The sequence below is a fragment of the Polyodon spathula genome, chromosome 7 (assembly GCF_017654505.1).
Source record: "Polyodon spathula isolate WHYD16114869_AA chromosome 7, ASM1765450v1, whole genome shotgun sequence".
Classification (NCBI taxonomy): domain Eukaryota; kingdom Metazoa; phylum Chordata; class Actinopteri; order Acipenseriformes; family Polyodontidae; genus Polyodon; species Polyodon spathula.
In genome coordinates, this window is record NC_054540.1 from 33,264,077 (window position 1) to 33,284,271 (window position 20,195).

Genomic DNA, 20,195 nt, shown 5'->3' on the forward strand with positions numbered 1-20,195 from the left:
ATTATCAAGTATAAAAAGAGCTGAGCAGCGCTACATCTCCAGCAGACGCAGCGCTGCCCCGGAGCGGACAAAGGCCTTGCTCAGCTCTCCCAAGCGCAAGGAGTGGAGCTCCTCTCAGGACTCACCTGGATGGTGTGGCTGTACAGGGGTTCCGCTCTCCCGACCCCCAGCTCCTGGTTTGCTCTGGTAATTTCCAGGATGTTGTTTGGCACGTACCCAGAAGCACCACTCACATTTTTAACCTTCCACCACTGCTTCCTGTCGTCAAGCACCTGGGGATACAAAACGAGAGGTGCGGCTTCAAAGACAGGGCTTCAAACGGGTTGGTGCCCAATATTGACACTTCTATATTCCAAAGCCTTGTATAGCGGCACTTCTATAGCCAGAAATATGATCAAAAGCACATGCAGAGATGTTTGAAAGTTGCCACTGCGTGCTTGAAAGCATCCAGCTCCTTGGAAGTTGTATTTCCTAAGAAGCCATGATTGTAATCTGTTTATTTTTTACTGTATATACTGTTGAACTACGATACCCAGAATGCAATCAACATTAATATCCTGTCAGCCCCTGTGGAAGTTATTTTGACTAGAGCTGTGTTTGGCGAGTACTCTCAGATTTCAGTTTTAACATGCAAGTTACATATTTTAGTTAAAATGTTGCAAACTCATGCATAACCACATTTCTCTGGGTACCGGAACTCTCTCCCCTCTTCATAGAGCCCTGTTCATTCAACTTTAAACCGATAATCAAGGATAGTGGATACACCACAGGGATGGGAATAAGACTGCGATTGCATAGCAGTTTGACTCATTCTTGAGTTTAAGAAGACACACGTGAGCTTGTTACCTGCACTAGGGCTAATAGAGCTTGTAGTAAAACCTGGAATGGATCAAACTGCTATGCAATAGGAGTCTTATTTCCATCCTTGCACAGTTCTAACCTCATCTATGTTTATACTGCTCCTTGATACATTTAAATCTTCTGTTTAGCAGATGCACACAGATTATACATATATTCCTTTCCTCCTTCTATAAACATACTGAAGTATGTCTATACATCAGTTTATGCCAAATATCAGCTAATTACTCTGCATTCAAGATGAGTTAATTAAGAAACAAACCAATAAAATGATTCAAACTCCCGTCTTTACCTCCAAGATTTCGTCCTTCAACACAGTGAGCTCAGTGCCATTTCTCGCTACAAAGTCATACTTGGATTTGGCAAAGTTCTTTGGTTGGGGTTTCCCATGGGCTTCGTAATTTCTGTAACAATTGCACCACAGATAAACAAAGACAAGATGTAGGGCTACTCGACACAAGGGTGCTTTCATGTCAGCTTGTAGATAACCTGTTTCAGCTTTAGCACTCTTTTTTTTTGCTGGATGATATCGGCGTTGACCGCTTGACTACTAGCCTCAATACTGACTGGACACAGACAGACAGCCCAAAATTATAATTCTAGAACAACCTTTTTTTTTTTTTTTTTTTTTTTTAAATCTTTCATTTATTTTATCTTTAAAGTTTTAAACTAATTAAAAACCCACATGACTAACTGAAGTATGCATTTAAAAAATAATAATAATGTTTCTTATTACACCATGTAACAATTTTTTATTTTTTTTTGGTTCCTGGGTAGTAAGTGTTATTTCCTAATTGCTTATGCCTCAAAAGTATAGAAAATGGCTATTATTCCCCACAAACTTTGCTTTTGTGACCAGGACAGTGATATTTTGAAATTTACCTATTTTCCAGAACATTCCAGATAGATTCAGTGCTGCGTAAACTTGGGAGTAACTTCTAGAACTTTCCAGTAATATAAATAGTAATATAAATACAGGGGCCTTAAGCCCATCAGTTCAGTTTAGTTCCAGCTGCCTAAGTGGATACATATCTGCATTTTTCTGAGATGGCATCAAGAGACTGCAAGCATCCGGCAGACGCATTTTGCTATGTCTGCGGCCAATTTATCAAGACAAGAGCAAAAAAGTACTCCGTGGAAGCATCTGCTAAGATGTGCGAGGCCTACAAGGCATATTTCGGCATGCCTGTCGGGGATCAAGACAAACCCTGGGCACCTCATTTCACCTGTGAGCACTGCAAAAAAACTCTGGAAGGTAAGATGGACAATTGTTGCTTGGAATTTTATGTTATAAAATTTGTTAATTTTTAAAATTGTAAAAGTTTTTAATTTTAAAATGTTTTACAATTTTCAATGTTATTGAAAAAATATATCATATATGAAAAATGTTGCGAGAATCTCTTACACATTAGTCATGGGTGAAATAAATGTATTTTTGTAGGATGGTACAGAGGGGAAAAGAGAGCCATGAAGTTCGCTATCCCAAGAATTTGGCGGGAACCCACTGACCACTCAAGCAACTGCTACTTCTGCATGGTGGACCCTTCCAAACGTCGGACTGGCAAGAATGCACCTGCTATCACGTATCCGGACCTTCCTTCATCCATCGCCCCGGTGCCACACTGCCATGAGCTCCCCGTACCCACTCCTCCGGAGAGAGAGCAGCCGTCTTTAGAAGAGAAGAGCAAGTCAGAGAGTGAGGAAGACGTTGTAGATCCAGATGACAATTTCAGAGGTGGAGCTGAGGAGAGAAACCCATACTACCCCAACCAAAAGGATCTCAACGACTTGATTAGAGATCTTGGTCTCACCAAGTCCAATGCCGAGCTTTTGACGTCTAGGCTCAAGCAATGGAACTTGTTGGATGAAAGTGTGCAAGTCGCAGATCAGAGGAAGCGTCACCAACCTTTTTCCAGCTTCTTCACCCGTCAAGATGGGCTCTGCTTCTGCCACAATGTGACCAGTCTGTTCGAGGCAATCGGAATCGCCTGTAACCAGAATGAGTGGCGCCTCTTCATTGACAGCTCATCCAGGAGCCTCAAAGCCGTGCTGCTCCATAATGGTAACAAGTACCCGTCTCTTCCCCTGGCTCACTCGTTGCACCTCAAAAGAGGATTACAACAGCATCAAGACCTTGCTGGACGCCTTGAGGTATGATGAGTACGGCTGGGAGGTCATAGGAGACTTCAAAATGGTGGCATTCTTGATGGGTTTTACCAAGTTTCCCTGCTATCTTTGGACACTAAGGCGCACTACCACAGGCGGGACTGGCCACAGCGGACCGAGTTCTCTGTGGGGAGGAACAACGTCAAGTGGGAGCCACTGGTGGACCCCTGGAAGGTGCTGATGCCACCACTGCACATCAAATTGGGCCTTATGAAACAATCTGTTTGCTCTAGATAAGGAGTCTGCAGCCTTCAAGTACCTTCAAGACTTCTTCCCTAAGCTGTCCGAGGCAAAGGTCAAAGCCGGTGTCTTCGTCGGACCACAGATAAAGAAGATCCTGGAGTGCAATGAATTCCCGAAGAAGCTCACTAGTAAGGAGAAAGTGGCTTGGAACAGCTTTGGCACAGTGGTTCGGGGCTTCCTAGGCAATCACAAGGCCGAAAACTATTTGGAGCTGGTTGAGACTCTGGTGAAGAACTACGGAACAATGGGCTGTAGGATGTCCCTCAAAGTCCATATCCTTGATGCTAATCTTGATAAATTCAAGGAGAACATGGGCGCGTACTCGGAGGAGCAAGGCGAGCGCTTCCACCAGGGTATACTGGACTTTGAACGCCGCTACCAAGGACAGTATAACGAGAGCATGATGGGAGACTACATTTGGGGGCTGATTCGTGAAAGTGATTTACAGTATAATGGTAAATCTCGAAAAACTACTCACTTCTAAATCTTCTGTAGTCATTTTTGTATTACTTTAGTATAAATACATGTTAATTTGGATTCACATGTTGTTTTTTTCTGACTTTACGTGAACGAAAAGACAAAAATTCACCCGTTTTCTCATTGGAAATAGGTAAATTTCAAAATATCACAGCCCTGGTCACAAAAGCAAAGTTTGTAGGGAATAATAGCCATTTTCTATACTTTTGAGGCATAAGCAATTAGGAAATAACACTTACTACCCAAGAAAAAAATTGTGTTACATAGTGTTATTAAAGAATACACCCCCTAAACGTTTTTACTGTTGTGTTCAACTTGCAGCATTTTAGTGAATGGAAAAGTACAATATAATAATAATAATAATAATAATAATAGAGCATGGGGACTTTAATTTACTAAAATTGGTTAACTTTTCCTGTAACATTGCTGGTCAGGGATGGAAATAAGGCACCCATTGCATAGCAGTTTGATCTATTCCTAGTTTTACTATTTAATAAGATACATTTGAGCTTGTTACCTATTGATCATGGCTAATCCTGTTTGTAGGAAAACATGAAATGGGTGAAGCTGCTGTGCAATAGCAGTCTTATTTCCATCCCTACTGGCGTGTTCTCCTTTCACCAAAATCTATGCAGATTGCAACATGTAGTAGCCAGCTTTGACCAGCAGGGGATGCAATGCACTGCATAATCACTGTCAAGATAATTGGCTCAGGATCTCAACATTTCAATGAAGTTGCTTCAGGGTCACCAGATAATTCTCAACATTTTGGTTAATATAGCCCTGCCAATGTTCAATCTGGGTGTGCTGGGGTGATCAAATTGAATTGCTTTAATGCACAGCGGATACAAACATGGACATGTTTGACATAAGAGAATATAACACATACATCATGACCTTGATGGCTCCGATTGGCCCGACACAGAGAGGACCGCTCTGATTGGCCCAACATATACAGAAAGGACAGTCAAATGGGTTCTAAGCTAGTCATAGTGTCACAGCCATGGAGAGCTGTCTTTACCTTAATATCAGGAACATAAGGTTGAGAAAACCACCACAAAATGCACACCCAAAGCACGGAGAACAAGAAGAGAACAGAAACAGGTTTTATCAAGAACAGTTGAGTCACTTCAACCACCCAAGAACTGCTGGTGTTTATAGGAAGATGGTGGCAAGGAGAGAGTTAACTGTATATTCACTTTGCAAATTAAATCCAGTCGAGGCAAAGTTTAGGAAAATAATAGTTTCAAAGTTTTCCTAAGACTCACCACTGCAGTACAGAATCAGCACATTTTGAAATCTCTCACCTCTTATCAAATTTGAAGAACGGAAAAAGGGAGAATTTGTTTGGCAACGTCAGGTTTTAGAGGTGCAGCGTCCCATAGGTTTTATATGCAATACATGGAAGGAAGGTTGTAAGCTTATATTACCACCTTTTAAATATATAACAGATCGCTAAATATAATATAAAAAACACTCCTTGTGGGTGTCCCTTTTCTAAATTTCTGTTTTGCTTTCCAAGCTGTAACAGAGGCTGAAGATGGCATTTCTAGCCTCTTATGCCACCGCAGCAAGCAGTAGTGGTACCAAACGGGTTCACAAAATGATGTAGCGGCCATCAGACTTCAAGTCGTTGGTGCTCAAAAGGCTAAACTACTGTAATAATGAAGAAAACAGACAAGAAGAATTTTGGTTTGAAACTGGAAGTTATTTTGGGGCACTACAGCTTTAATACCACCTTAACTTTGAGAAAAAACAAAAGAAATCACAAACTATTCAAAAGCAAAAAATATACTAATGAATAGCGCTTCACAAATTGTAAGAAAGGCATGCCAAAGATAGCAGTGTCATAATCCAAGTCTACATGCTTCGCAGCTATAGGTGTACAGTACTGTCCCATTTCCAAAGTGTCCTGCTTGTTAGATAGGCACATCCTCTCCACTGCAGCTGTACAGCGGTGTCAGCTGGGACCAGGAGACAAAGGACAGCTTTTCTGTGTTTTCTTTAAGGATTGGTCAGGAATGGAATGAGGGTATATAAAACAACAGGTTTATTGTTGCAACTTTCCGAAGGCGGACACTAAAACCAAATGAAAAGGAAAGGGATTATCAGTTACCTGTCCCTGTGGGGAGGGGTTCACTCTAGTGTTTAGATGAGAGGAGATCAGACACACTGATACTGTTCAATGGGAATGTTTCACTTCCGGCTCTACTTTTATGTGAACTAGACACATTTCAATAAAGGAGGTCTTTTTTCAAGACACAAGAACAATACTTGCCCAGACACTTTGTTTAGTTTTATGAAGCACTTAGAGTACAGTTACAGCTAAGTTTTCAACTTGTGTGTGTGTGTGTGTGTGTGTGTGTATATATATATATATATATATATATATATATATATACACACACACACACACACACACACACACACACAGTGCCTTGCAAAAGTATTCAGATCCCTGACCAATTCTCTCATATTACTGAATTACAAGTGGTACATTGAAATTTCGTTCTGTTCGATATTTTATTTTAAAACACAAACTCAAAATCAATTATTGTAAGGTGACATTGGATTTATGTTGGGAAATATTTTTAAGAAAAATAAAAAACTGAAATATCTTGCTTGCATAAGTATTCAACCCCCACACATTAATATTTGGTAGAGCCACCTTTTGCTGCAATAACAGCTTTAAGTCTTTTGGGGTAAGTATGTACCAGCTTTGCACACAGTGTCGGAGTGATTTTGGCCCATTCTTCTTGGCAGTTTGCTCCAGGTTGTTCAGGTTAGTTGGACAACGCTTGTGGACCGCAATTTTCAAATAGTGCCACAGATTCTCAATGGGAATGAGATCAGGACTTTGACTGGGCCACTGTAGGACATTCACCTTTTTGTTCTTGAGCCACTCTAATGTTGCTTTGGATCATTGTCCTGCTGAAAGGTGAATTTCTTCCCAAGCTTCAGTTTTTTAGCGGACTGAAGCAGATTCTCTTGCAGTATTTTCCTGTATTTTGCTACATCCATTCTTCCTTCAATTGTAACAAGATGCCCAGACCCTGCTGACGAGAAGCATCCTCACAGCATGATGCTGCCACCACCATACTTCACTGTAGGGATGGTGTGTCTTGAGGCATGGGCAGTGTTAGGTTTGCGCCACACATAGCGCTTTGAGTTTTGGCCAAAAAGCTCCATCCTGGTCTCATCTCACCACAAAACCTTTTCCTACATCGCAGCTGGATCACTCTCATGCTTTCTGACAAACTCCAAACATGCTTTCAGATGGTACTTTTTGAGTAACAGCTTCTTTCTTGCCACCCTCCCATACAGGCCAATGTCATGCAAGAGCTCTTGATATGGTTGACTGGTGCACCATCACTCCACTCCCAGCCACTGAACTCTATAGCTCCTTCAAAGTGATTGTTGGCCTCTCTGTGGCTTCTCTCACAAGTCTCCTTCTTGTTTGAGCGCTGAGTTTTGAGGGACGGTCTTTTCTTGGCAGTGCCTGGGTGGTGTGATGCAGCTTCCACTTCCTGATTATTGATCCAACTGTGTTCACTGGGATATCCAAACACTTGGATATTATTTTTTACCCGTTCCCTAATCTATGCATTTGTAATACTTTATCTCTAACTTCTGTATAATGCGCTTTGGTCTTCATTTTACTTCAGATTCACAGCCTTACCAATGATCCTTGAACAGTGGGGTTTTTATCCAGAAAATGTGACAGCAACTTTAATGGTTCACAGGTGGAGGCCAATGGTAAGGTAATTGTGTCCTCGTTAGGGCAACTTCTTTCATCAGTGCAAACTGGGAGCTTCCACAACACAGGGGCTGAATACTTCTGCAAGCAAGATATTTCAGTTATTTTTATTTTTCTTAAAAATATTTCCCAATATAAAACCAAAGTCACCTTACAATAATTGATTCTGAGTTTGTGTTTAAAAATAAAATATCAAACAGAACGAAATTTCAATGTACCATTTGTAATTCGGTAATATGAGAGAATTAGTAAGGGGTATGAATACTTTTGCAAGGCACTGTGTGTGTGTGTGTGGGTATATATATATTTTTTTTTTTTTTTGTTCGTTTTTTCTTGAAAGCAGACAGTGGCGATGCATAGGGGGAGCATACCTGGTCACGTGCCCCCCTATGCATCGCCACTGCCTGCTTTCAAGAAAAGATTGGGCTATTTGCTGTCATTCGTGAGAGGTTCAACCTTGAACTCTTCTGATTGGACAATGCACACAGCTTTTACACTTTACAGTACAAACGGATGCGCAATGTGACGTAACACTCAGTGAACGACATGAAGTATGGGGAAAGTGATACGGGAAAGGAAAAAAAAATAAAAATTACTATTTGTTTTGGTGTAAACGACAGAAAGCTTGTTGTCTTCAGACGGTTCATCAACAGTTAGCAGCTACCACCGGCAGTCCTGCACCAGTCAAACGGTAATTAAATTAGTCAGGATTTGTGAGATTAAATAAAATGGTTTTGCTTTGCTTTGAACACAGAATGTTAGTTAACAAAAATGAACAACCATAAGTATGAATGAAATTATATATAGTTATTTTTATTTATTTTATTTAAAAGATATGCTAAAACAGAGTGTATTTGATGTAGCCCTGTACAATGGCAAAAAGACAGCTACAACGACAAAACAAAAAAGCTAAACCACCAACGCCAGGGATATCAACAGAAACTGAACCTGACTCTTGTGTAGTTCAGAATGGTTATTAAAAGGACGAGAGTGTGACGATCCTTCAATTTCAAACGCTCAGGTTAGTGCAGGTGGAGCTATCGATGAGACCCTTGCCTGCAAAGTGTTGTTTGCACCTCTCTTGATTGTGACAATCTGGCGTAGAACTGCTTGTGATGAAAGATCTGGTAATGTTAGAAAGCTAGTTTAATGTTTGAGCACGGTTCTTTAGGTTTTTTTGGGGGGGAGGGGGGTTTCAAGCCACCAGTCGCCACTGAAATGAGGTATAACTGCAGTGTTCAAAACTGACAAATTAGGTTATGAATTATATTTAATTGTAACAATACATTTTGACTGATTGTTTATCTGAAACCACAGACTAGTCAGAGAGGATCCTGTGAATATATCTTATTAGCAAACCTAGAGAAGCTGTGACTGTTGTATTACAATGCAGCTGCATTTCAGCACCACAGTGTGAGACATCACTTTAAATATAGAAAGTAAAGGCACTACTGCGAGAGTCATGCAGGCATGGTTTGAATCCTGCCTGTGCCAATCTGACCATCTGGGCTGGGCACTCACACAGGGGCAGGGGATAGCTTCCATGACCACGCTTCGGTTTGCTGTGTAAAGACAGGAGGTTGGCTTGACTGGGTAATGGGTTGCAAAAAAAAGAAAAGATGAACTGAAGTTAAAATCGGACCAGCATTAGTTTTCTTTGGAATGGGGACAGTACACTTTTTATTATGTAAAGGCATGAAAGAAAGCAGAGTGATTGGCTTTAGCGGCTGACGGAGAGACAGATCAGGAGCCCGCACACCTCCCCTCCCTGACAGTGAAGCACTGGCAGCTCTCCAGGGCCTGGGACACACCATGGGGTCCATACTGTTACCTATCTACATGCCGGCTGACCACCTGCTTAAAGGCAGCCACGGCTGACTCCTGGTCCAGAGGAAGCCCTCGTTTGAAAGCTGTGTTACTGAATGCATACCCATCGGCTGGAGGGAAGTCCTGGACACTGGGTTGCTAGAAGAAAATGAAAAGAAAGATATTATTGTAGTGAACAAGGAAGTACTCACCATTTAGCAGTATTGAAACAGATTTAAAATGCATAACCCACACTTTGTTATTTAAAAGACACTCAGTATAATCTATAGCAGCAGTGTGTATAGACAGCAAGTCTATCTCACAGTGTATCCTCACAATACCTTGTAAAAAAATTTGCTTGCACCCACACAGATAGTAAAGCTGGTATAGACTCCGCCCCTGCACACAGTAAAAGCTGGTACAGTAGACTCCGCCCCCGCACAGCGAAAGCTGGTAAAGTAGACTCCGCCCCCGCACAGCAAAAGCTGGTACAGTAGACTCCGCCCCCACACAGCAAAAGCTGGTACAGTAGACTCCGCCCCCACACAGTGAAAGCTGGTACAGTAGACTCCGCTCCCACACAGCGAAAGCTGGTACAGTAGACTCCGCCCCCGCACAAAGTGAAAGCTGGTACAGTAGACTCCGCCCCCACACAGTGAAAGCTGGTACAGTAGACTCCGCCCCCACACAGCGAAAGCTGATACAGTAGATGCCGCTCCCACACAGTGAAAGCTGGTACAGTAGACTCCGCCCACACCTCGAGGGACAGCCTGCGATGCTCCTCTCTGCGGTGCTCAGCAGCCTGGCTCACAGACTCTGCCAGCTGGTGGAGGTCTTGCTCCCGCTGGCTCCCCATGAAGCTCAGCAGGGGTGGCTCCCAGCCGTTGCGGAACCGAGGCACATAGGTGGGGATGTATTGGTCCTTGGGCCAGTCACTCCTGCGCCAGGGAGAGAAACGGGACGCAGTAATCGGGACAAGGTGGTGGATTGTAACCTCAGTTTCATGTCTCAGAGATCCATTGCATTGCCATTAAATACGCAGCAGCAGCTCACAATTTAAACACATGACACTCGAACCCCACACTAAGGACTAGAGCATGCCTCTGGTTAAAAGACAGGCATTATGGAACGCCCTCATGTTGTGTGTACCAGTAAATAACTGAATATTTGAATTTAAAAATATTATGGATTTTCTTGTTACTGAAATTTGTAAAGTGCTTTGTGATGGTGGTCCACTATGAAGGTGCTATAAAATAAAGGTTGATTGATTGAATACCAAACATAGCTGCCCAAACTATTTGGTTAAAAGAGCAATCAATTAATCTTTATTCTATATAGCACCTTTCATAGTGACCACCATCACCAAGCGCTTTACAAGATGCAGTAAAACCAATGCATAATACATTAAACACAGGGGGAAATAATATATGATAGTAGCATAATACATTAAATAGTACATTAAATACAGTGGAAAGTGCATAATACATGATAGTAACATAATGCGTGAAATAGTAGCAGTAGCTAATAGCAGATTTCAGGCTTAAAGAGCATGGAAAGCAAGAGAGAACAGGTGGGTCTTGAGAGTTCACTTAAAGCGAGTGACAGTGGATGCAAAGACATTATAAAAAAAGAAAGAGGTCTGACCTAACTGCACCGAAGACATGGCTTCAGTATGTTTGTGCTCATTAAAACACAGGGATGGAAATAACACCCCCGTTGCATAACAGTTTGATGGATTCCTGGTTTTACACCTGAGCTTGTACACACTGGCTATTCAAGCTCACAGTAAAACCTGGAATGGGTGAAACTGCTGTACAATAGGAGACTTATTTCTAGCCCTGAAACATGAGGTATGTTTAAAGAGACGCATTTCTTTGCATTTTGACTGCACTTGATTCTACCAAAGACTATCCTTGCACTTTTTATCAAATTCGTTAGAAGCCCTGAACAGAATACCACACAAGAATCCACACTGGGGAGCCATACAGGGCTGGAATAGTATAAAACTGAAGCTGAGCCTGTAGCCCTATTGAAATTATATATCTTGTCGTGTAAGACGAAATGAACTGAACAGCCCTGCTCCAGTGCGAAGTGGTGTCCAGTCTGTTCACCTTGGTTTGGTCCAGGCATCGCCGAGAGACACCCACAACTGCCTTTCCACTGGAGTGAGGCAGGAGTGCAGGAAGTCAACAGAGTCTCTCGTTAGCAAGGGACTGAGGATGCTGCTGGCCAGTTCTACCCCCCCTGTGGTCTGGATCACCTGAGAGAAGGAAGCAAACACGTCACAACTGTTCTAGCAGGACTGGGCACTTCAACACTGTGTGTGTGCAAGTCCTCGGGGCTGTGCTGGTGCTCACCATGTTGAGAGGTGTGAACAGGAAGTGGATCAGATCGGTGGCACTTGGGTTCTCAATGTGGGATTGTAACTTGCCCTGCAGGAGAGAAGCCGTGTTACTAAGAGGGCAAATGAATGAAGTCTAAGCACGTGAAACATACTTTGGGTGTCAACATGGGTGTTTAGTCAACAAAATTATGGTCTATTATATATCAATTCGTGACACGGTCATTTGGTTAACTGTAAAGATACATATTATGATATACAATGTGTAACACCTGAATCAATTCTACTGGGGGCTCATTTTAAATGTCAACACAGGAATGCAAAGATTCCATTCTCAATTGTAAGATTTTTACCATCTGAATTCAAAAATGTCCACAGGAGTCATAAAGAGACATTGAACACACTTTTCCAACTCAAACACGTAGCATCACTCTGCAGACATACCAGCACGTTGAAGGCATGCTTAAACTTCTGTAAACAGTCGACAAACTGTTCTTGAGTCGGTGGCTTCGCCCGAAGAGTCAGGACTCCCTCTAGTGGGCACAAACAGAGCAGCAGTTATTTCAGTTCTGCAGGAACCTGGTTTGAAGCAGTTCTCTAGAGGAGAATCACAAGCCTTCAAGTTATATTTATTTTATAGTAGCAGAGTCAGGGGGAACACAGTCTGAAGGTTACATGACCATTAAAACAAGCACAAGATGCTCATAAAGTTTCTCTTGTTATAATGTGTAAATAAGTGAATGCTGTAAACGGACAAGGAGACACTGAGGAGTTCAAGTCAGACCATCCTTTTTAGTTAACAGAGTGATAAAGATAGTAAGGAATTCTTAGAGCTTTATATATATATATATATATATATATATATATATAATATATATATATATATATATATATATATATATATAAAATAATAAAAACAGAATCACCAATCAAACAAATACAGTGCTCACCCTTTTATAATGCTATAGTGAAGACCCATAGTTACAAGACCGTGCTATTTGTGTTCTGCCTTACGACAAGTCCAAAAGGACTACTGTAATGGATTATGGAGCAAATGGGAGCCACTATCCTACCATGTTATAACCGATTCCACACTATAACGAGATGTGCTACAAAGGGTGAGCACTGTGTATACACGCAAGAGCGAGAGCCGAGTTCAAATCAGCATGAAGTTCAACATCTACTCTCACGTAATGGAAATCATGTAAAGTATAAGTGAAATCACAAAGAGAAAATAAATACTCAGTCATAAGAAACCCATCATGCAAAACTATATGCAGGAGAGACAGGTACCGAATCCAGAATCACCTCTCAAACATAAGAAATGAAAAAGTAAACAAACCAATAATTCAGCACTATTAAAAAAAAAAGAACAATATTAATGGCCTAAAAATGTGTCCTTTTAGAATTATAAATTAGATCATGTACAATACAGAAGAATAAATGAAAATGCTTAGTGCCTGGATGCCTGAAGGTTTCAATAGAACAGAATAGTACATTGTTACATCAATGACTATGTAGTAAATGACATCACAAACATATCAATGGATTTAAATAGAAATGTGAGTTACCATGGCATCAAAAGCCTAGAAGTACCGCCACTGTTTGTTTTCAAACTTGCCTTTGTCAAACATATTAAATGTTGGGAAGTTGTCTCTTGAGCAAAAACTGTAAGACTAAAACTTTTACTAAAACTAAACAGCTGGCTGAACAGCAGCCGTGACATTCAAAGACAAGCTTCAGTATGCTGATGCTCATCAGACAGGTGTCATGTTTAAACACAACATCAATGTGTTTGCACGCTTGTATTTAAAGCACTACTCAAAGACCTGTGCGTTTCCAGTGTAAATACATACTGGTTTAGAAGTAGGTAGGAACAAACCCAATGTCAGGTTTTAAATATAGTGGACATTCTAGCAAACAGTTTGAAAAGCAATTGCTTCAAGGTCCTCTGCATTACAGACAGCACATTTTGTAATTTTTGTAATCTAAACAAACACCAATCTGGTTTAGCCAATCCTAAAACGCACACAGATTGCTCCCAGTTTATTAAGGGCACACATCTTACCTCCCGGTGCCTTCTTTTTACTTTTCTTGGATTTCTTCCTCTTTGACAGTTCAGAAAAGGCTTCAGCTGATTTCTGAAGTTTGGTGACGAAATACTCAATGTCGTCCAAAAGATGGTTTAGAATTTGCTGCAAAAAAAAAAAAAAATGTGTGTGTATATTATTATATATATATATATATATATATATATATATATATATATATATATATATATATATATATATATATATATATATATATATATATATACACACACACACACATATATACATACACAGTGCCTTGCAAAAGTATTCAGACCCCTGACCAATTCTCTCATATTACTGAATTACAAATGGTACATTGAAATTTCGTTCTGTTTGATATTTTATTTTTAAACACTGAAACTCAGAATCAATTATTGTAAGGTGACATTGGTTTTATGTTGGGAAATATTTTAAAGAAAAATAAAAAACTGAAATATCTTGCTTGCATAAGTATTCAACCCCTGTGCTGTGGAAGCTCCCAGTTTGCACCGATGAAAGAAATTGCCCTAACGAGGACACAATTACCTTACCATTGGCCTCCACCTGTGAACCATTAAAGTTGCTGTCACATTTTCTGGATAAAAACTCCACTGTTGAAGGATCATTGGTAAGACTGTGAATCTGAAGGAAAATGAAGACCAAAGAGCATTCTACAGAAGTTAGAGATAAAGTAATACAAATGCATAGATTAGGGGAAGGGTACAAAATAATATCCAAGTGTTTGGATATCCCAGTGAGCACAGTTGGATCAATAAATCAGGAAGTGGAAGCTGCATCACACCACCCAGGCACTGCCAAGAAAAGGCCATCCCTCAAAACTCAGCGCTCAAACAAGAAGGAGACTTGTGAGAGAAGCCACAGAGAGGCCAACAATCACTTTGAAGGAGCTACAGAGTTCAGTGGTTGGGAGTGGAGTAATGGTGCACCAGTCAACCATATCAAGAGCTCTGCATAACACTGGCCTGTATGGGAGGGTGGCAAGAAAGAAGCAGTTACTCAAAAAGTACCATCTGAAAGCACGTCTGGAGTTTGCCAGAAAGCATGAGAGTGACCCAGCTGCGATGTGGGAAAAGGTTTTGTGGTGAGATGAGACCAAGATAGAGCTTTTTGGCCAAAACTCAAAGCACTATGTGTGGCGCAAACCTAACACTGCCCATGCCTCAAGACACACCAGCAGTGAAGCAACATTGGAGTGGCTCAAGAACAAAAAATGAATGTCCTACAGTGGCCCAGTCACAGTCCTGATCTCAATCCCATTGAGAATCTGTGGCACTATTTGAAAATTGCGGTCCACAAGCGTCGTCCAACCAACCTGAACAACCTGGAGCAAATCTGCCAAGAAGAATGGGCCAAAATCACTCCGACACTGTGTGCAAAGCTGGTACATACTTACCCCAAAAGACTTAAAGCTGTTATTGCAGCAAAAGGTGGCTCTACCAAATATTAATGTGTGGGGGTTGAATACTTATGCAAGCAAGATATTTCAGTTTTTTATTTTTCTTAAAAATATTTCCCAACATAAATCCAATGTCACCTTACAATAATTGATTTTGAGTTTGTGTTTTAAAATAAAATATCGAACAGAACGAAATTTCAATGTACCACTTGTAATTCAGTAATATGAGAGAATTGGTCAGGGGTCTGAATACTTTATGTGTGTGTGTGTGTATATATATATACATACACACACACACACACACGGATCTAGGTCGCAATGCATCAAATGATCAAATGGACTTTCTCATGCAAAAGAATCTCATTCAGTAATTCAATCACAAGGACAGAGACTTAAAAGATCTCCTGCTACCACATCATTCCACAGGTTTGAATGGGGCTCTCACCCAGTGTACAGATATGGCCAGAAGTCTTCCATCCCCCTATAGAATTAACTAATTTAGCTTCATAAAGTCGAATGAAACCTGCTCAATAATGTGACATTAATGAATAATGAATTACGTGGCAATTTGTAGTTTTCCATACATAACGGAAAACTGACAAAAATGTAAAAATGTGACATTTCAAAATCTAACATGAAATACTGTACTACTATTAGACTTTTGTAATATCATTTTGTCCCTTTTATAACATGATGTTAAATAAAAAAAATAATGTTCATCTTTTTTTTTTTTTTTTTTTTTTTAAATTAACGTCCCAATCCTAAAATTCTAGGTGATGCTAAATATTTGGCCATAGTAGTATATATGGAGCAGCTGTTTACAGGATGCTGTGAGAATCTGCTTCCCTCTCAGTGAAGGGGGTTCAGCTGAAACAGGAATTCACCTGAGTTCAACTTCTTCCAAATTATGACACATCAAAATATCACTTAACAAGATCATCATACAAAAACGTTTCTTTATGAGATAAAAAAAAAAAAATCACAACAGTTAAAACACCAAATCAGAATTCTAAGGCAAAGCTTATACTAAACTAAGTAAAGCGGTCAGTCTTTTAGGCTAGTGTCTTCCTCTGTGTACTGTGCTCAGAGAACTACACAACAAAAACGTACTATTAGCATTAACATTGATTCAAATGCGTGTTAATTTAATCTCAAAGAAAATGCCAACTACAAAGAGTCAGCCCTTCTTCCATTCAGCACACTTTCAATGAGTTTCAAAATGATGATGGTTTTCATGTGTCTGGTATTACAGAGCTTCCTTTGAATGTTGAACTTGTTATTTTACTAGATAAACCATTTCAATTTGAGTTTAGTGAGAACATTTACAGAATAAAATAAAGCGGTTATATTGTCAGCAATCTTACAGAAAATAAGTCTGGTAGAGCAGGGGTTAGGTTACATTTGCAGTCAAAAAAATTTAAAAAAGAAATGTCATTGTATGTTTTGGTCTGTAGAAGTTCTTGGTATATCCCCCCCCCCCCCCCCCCCAAACATAAATAAAATCAGCCATAAAGCTCCAGCTTACCTTTCCAGGCAGGTTTATGTTGTGTTTGCAGTCAGACACAGTGTGTACAATGGAGTGCAGTGATTATGAGCGGTTTCTCAAAGGCTGAGAAATGATACTGAACACAATGAAAGCGGCACTTCTACCAGTACAAAATGACAACCTCTCTCACTAAAGGGATCACAATCTAAACTTGGGGTGGGGGTCCTCAGTCAGGATGAATAATGTCACAGGGGGGCTGTGGCTGGGCAAAAGCCCTGCACGTGTAAATAATGTACTGTTTATGTGTATAGTTTAAATAAATTATTGAACACATGTGTGTACTAGATATGGCAGGTTTTTGTAGTTCTAAATAAAGTTGAAACTTTCGAATTGAAGTTTAGTAAGGATGGGGTTAAATCCAACTCTGCCAAATTCATGTGCGGAATGTGGCTGGGGCTTAACTGAAGATCAATTAAACCCAGCCACATGGTATGGGGGACCAGGGGTCACAAGGAAACAAGGACCAGGGATCACAAATGGAGTTTAGAAAAAGGGGCATTCAGAACAGAAAATAGGAGACACTTTTTTACACAGAGAACTGTGAGGGTCTGGAATAAACTCCCCAGTAATGTTGTTGAAGCTGACACCCTGGGATCCTTCAAGAAGCTGCTTGATGAGATTTTGGGATCAATAAGCTACTAACAACCAAACGAGCAAGATGGGCCGAATGGCCTCCTCTCGTTTGTAAACTTTCTTATGTTCTTATGTTCTTATAAAAAAGGAGCTGGAAAGCCAGTTCTTTTGTTCTAGTTCCAGCAAGCGTGCAGCCTCACTACTTTGTGGAGAACCAGGGTGAGTGAATTGTGTATGGAATAATTTAGGAGATTTAGATCCCACAACAGTTTTATTTTAATTACAATCTGTCTGTGTATGTCCTCCTGCACTAGGGCAATCATTGCTGGTAACCTAGTGGCAGCCACCTGTCACTGCAACTTTGTTTATTTGAAATAAAACCTGGACTCCTGAGTGGCGCTGTCAACTGAATCCCTCTTTGTCTCTCTCCCATTCAGCGGACACCCACAACAAAAGTAGCAGGTACTAAGACCCCCTGTTACAGGGGCCTTGAGCCAAGAAAGTTAGGGAACCCCTGCAGTAAAGCACACTGATTTCTACAGTCCTTGACTCTACAATGTAAAGAAGCTGTGGGCATGTAGCGGGCAGTGCTGTGTGATACACTGCAGTTTATACCAATTCTGCCCCCTGCTCTATAAGCACGAATGCAGATGAGCCTGGCTCTTTTGCAAAGAGGTTAAGAAGCTTGCTTGCAGTGTGTGGGGTCGCTGGTTTGTGCCCAGATCCTGCTCTGTTACACACAGTCTCGTACCACATCGCGGACCACGCGCGCTCCCATCATCTCCAGGGTCTCCTCATACTCTGGAAACATCTTCTGCTTATCACCTGTGAGAGAGATGTGGACGAGAGGGGGTGGAAACAGATCTAACAATCATTCAGCCTCTTAGAACACCATGATATGAGGTAATGAAACACAGATCATTCAGCCTCTTAGGACACCATGATATGAGGTAACTCTGCATTCAATCACTGACATACAGTTGAAGATGCCATCTGGGGCAGCTCTTGTGTTATATCTTACATATACTTTACACTATAAATTACAAATGAGAAATCAACTCATCAACTTTGAAGAATTAATATTCTAGGACATCCTATCATGTGTATAGGTGCCACCTCATGCATAGGACACATAACACTACTGAAATTATATATATATACAGTATTGTGCAAAAGTTTTAGGCAGGTGTGAAAAAATGCTGTAAAGTAAGAATGCTTTCAAAAATAGACATGTTAATAGATTATATTTATCAATTAACTAAATGCAAAGTGAATGAACAGAAGAAAAATCTAAATCAAATCCATACTTTGTGTGACCACCGTTTGCTTTCAAAACAGCATCAATTCTTCTAGGTACACTTGCACAAAGTCAGGGATTTTGTAGGCATAATCAGGTGTATGATTAAACAATTATACCAAACAGGTGCTAATGATCATCAATTCAATATGTAGGTTGAAACACAATCATTAATTGAAACAGAAACAGCTGTGTAGGAGGAATAAAACTGGGTGAGGAACAGCTAAACTCAGCTAACAAGGTGAGATTGCTGAAGACAGTTTACTGTCTAAAGTCATACACCATGGCAAGACTGAGGACAGCAACAAGATACAAGGTAGTTATACTGCATCAGCAAGGTCTCTCCCAGGCAGAAATTTCAAGGCAGACAGGGGTTTCCAGATGTGCTGTCCAAGCTCTTTTGAAGAAGCACAAAGAAATGGGCAACGTTGAGGACCGTAGACGCAGTGGTCAGCCAAGGAAACTTAATGCAGCAGATGAAAGACACATCATGCTTACTTCCCTTCGCAATTGGAAGATGTCCAGCAATGCCATCAGCTCAGAACTGGCAGAAAACAGTGGGACCCTGGTACACCCATCTACTGTCCAGAGAAGTCTGGTCAGAAGTGGCCTTCATGTAAGACTTGCGGCCAAAAAGCCATACCTCCGACGTGGAAACAAGGCCAAGCGACTCAACTATGCATGAAAACACAGGAATATTTGGCTGTAGCACAAGGCAGTTTGTTCGCCAAAGGGCTGGAGAGCGGTACACGAATGAGTGTCTGCAGGCAACAGTGAAGCATGGTGGAGGTTCCTTGCAAATTTGGGGCTGCATTTCTGCAAATGGAGTTGGGGATTTGGTCAGAATTAATGGTCTCCTCAATGCTGAGAAGTACAGGCAGATACTTATCCATCATGCAATACCATCAGGGAGGCATCTGATTGGCCCCAAATTTATTCTGCAGCGTGACAACGACCCCAAACATACAGTGAAAGTCATTAAGAACTATCTTTAGCGTAAAGAAGAACAAGGAGTCCTGGAAGTGAGGGTATGGCCCCCACAGAGCCCTGATCTCAATATCATCGAGTCTGTCTGGGATTACATGAAGAGAGAGAAGCAACTGAGGCTGCCTAAATCCACAGAAGAACTGTGGTTAGTTCTCCAAGATTTTTGGGCCAACCTACCTGCCGAGTTCCTTCAAAAACTGTGTGCAAGTGTACCTAGAAGAATTGATGCTGTTTTGAAGGCAAATGGTGGTCACACCAAATATGGATTTGATGTAGATTTTTCTTCTGTTCACTCACTTTGTATTTAATTGATAAATATAATCTATTAACATGTCTATTTTTGAAAGCATTCTTACTTTACAGCATTTTTCACACCTGCCTAAAACTTTTGCACAGTACTGTATGTGTGCGTGTGTATGTGTAGTGTCTGGTTGGTTTGGTTGCTTTGCTGTGTGTGAAGTGTCTGGTTTGTTGGTTGGTTTGCTCTGCAGCATGTGAAGTGTCTGATTGGTTGTGAGTGTGTGTGTGTGTGTGTGAATTGTCTTGGCAGTGTGTGTGTGTGAAGTGTCTAGTTGGTTGCTTTGCTCTGCAGTGTGTGTGTGTGTGTGTGTGTGTGTGTGTGTGTGTGTGTGTGAAGTGTCTGGTTTGTTTGTTG

At 40.9% G+C, this 20,195-nt stretch overlaps 1 protein-coding gene across 8 annotated transcripts in view; it reads right to left on the reverse strand.

The window, feature by feature from the left end:
* The window catches only part of LOC121318556 (epidermal growth factor receptor kinase substrate 8-like), a 97,961-nt gene that overhangs the window by 13,702 nt on the left and 64,064 nt on the right, over window positions 1-20,195 (reverse strand). For 7 of the 8 annotated variants that reach the window (XM_041255347.1, XM_041255345.1, XM_041255346.1 and 4 more), the window contains 9 exons: window positions 18,008-18,081; window positions 13,717-13,843; window positions 12,093-12,181; window positions 11,665-11,739; window positions 11,419-11,567; window positions 10,065-10,245; window positions 9,333-9,466; window positions 1,151-1,262; window positions 126-272 (listed from right to left, as the gene is read on the reverse strand). In XM_041255347.1, coding sequence (XP_041111281.1) covers window positions 126-272; window positions 1,151-1,262; window positions 9,333-9,466; window positions 10,065-10,245; window positions 11,419-11,567; window positions 11,665-11,739; window positions 12,093-12,181; window positions 13,717-13,843; window positions 18,008-18,081 — 1,088 coding nt within the window. The remainder of the gene's footprint in view (window positions 1-125; window positions 273-1,150; window positions 1,263-9,332; window positions 9,467-10,064; window positions 10,246-11,418; window positions 11,568-11,664; window positions 11,740-12,092; window positions 12,182-13,716; window positions 13,844-18,007; window positions 18,082-20,195) is intronic. The other variant, XM_041255352.1, reaches the window with a different exon arrangement.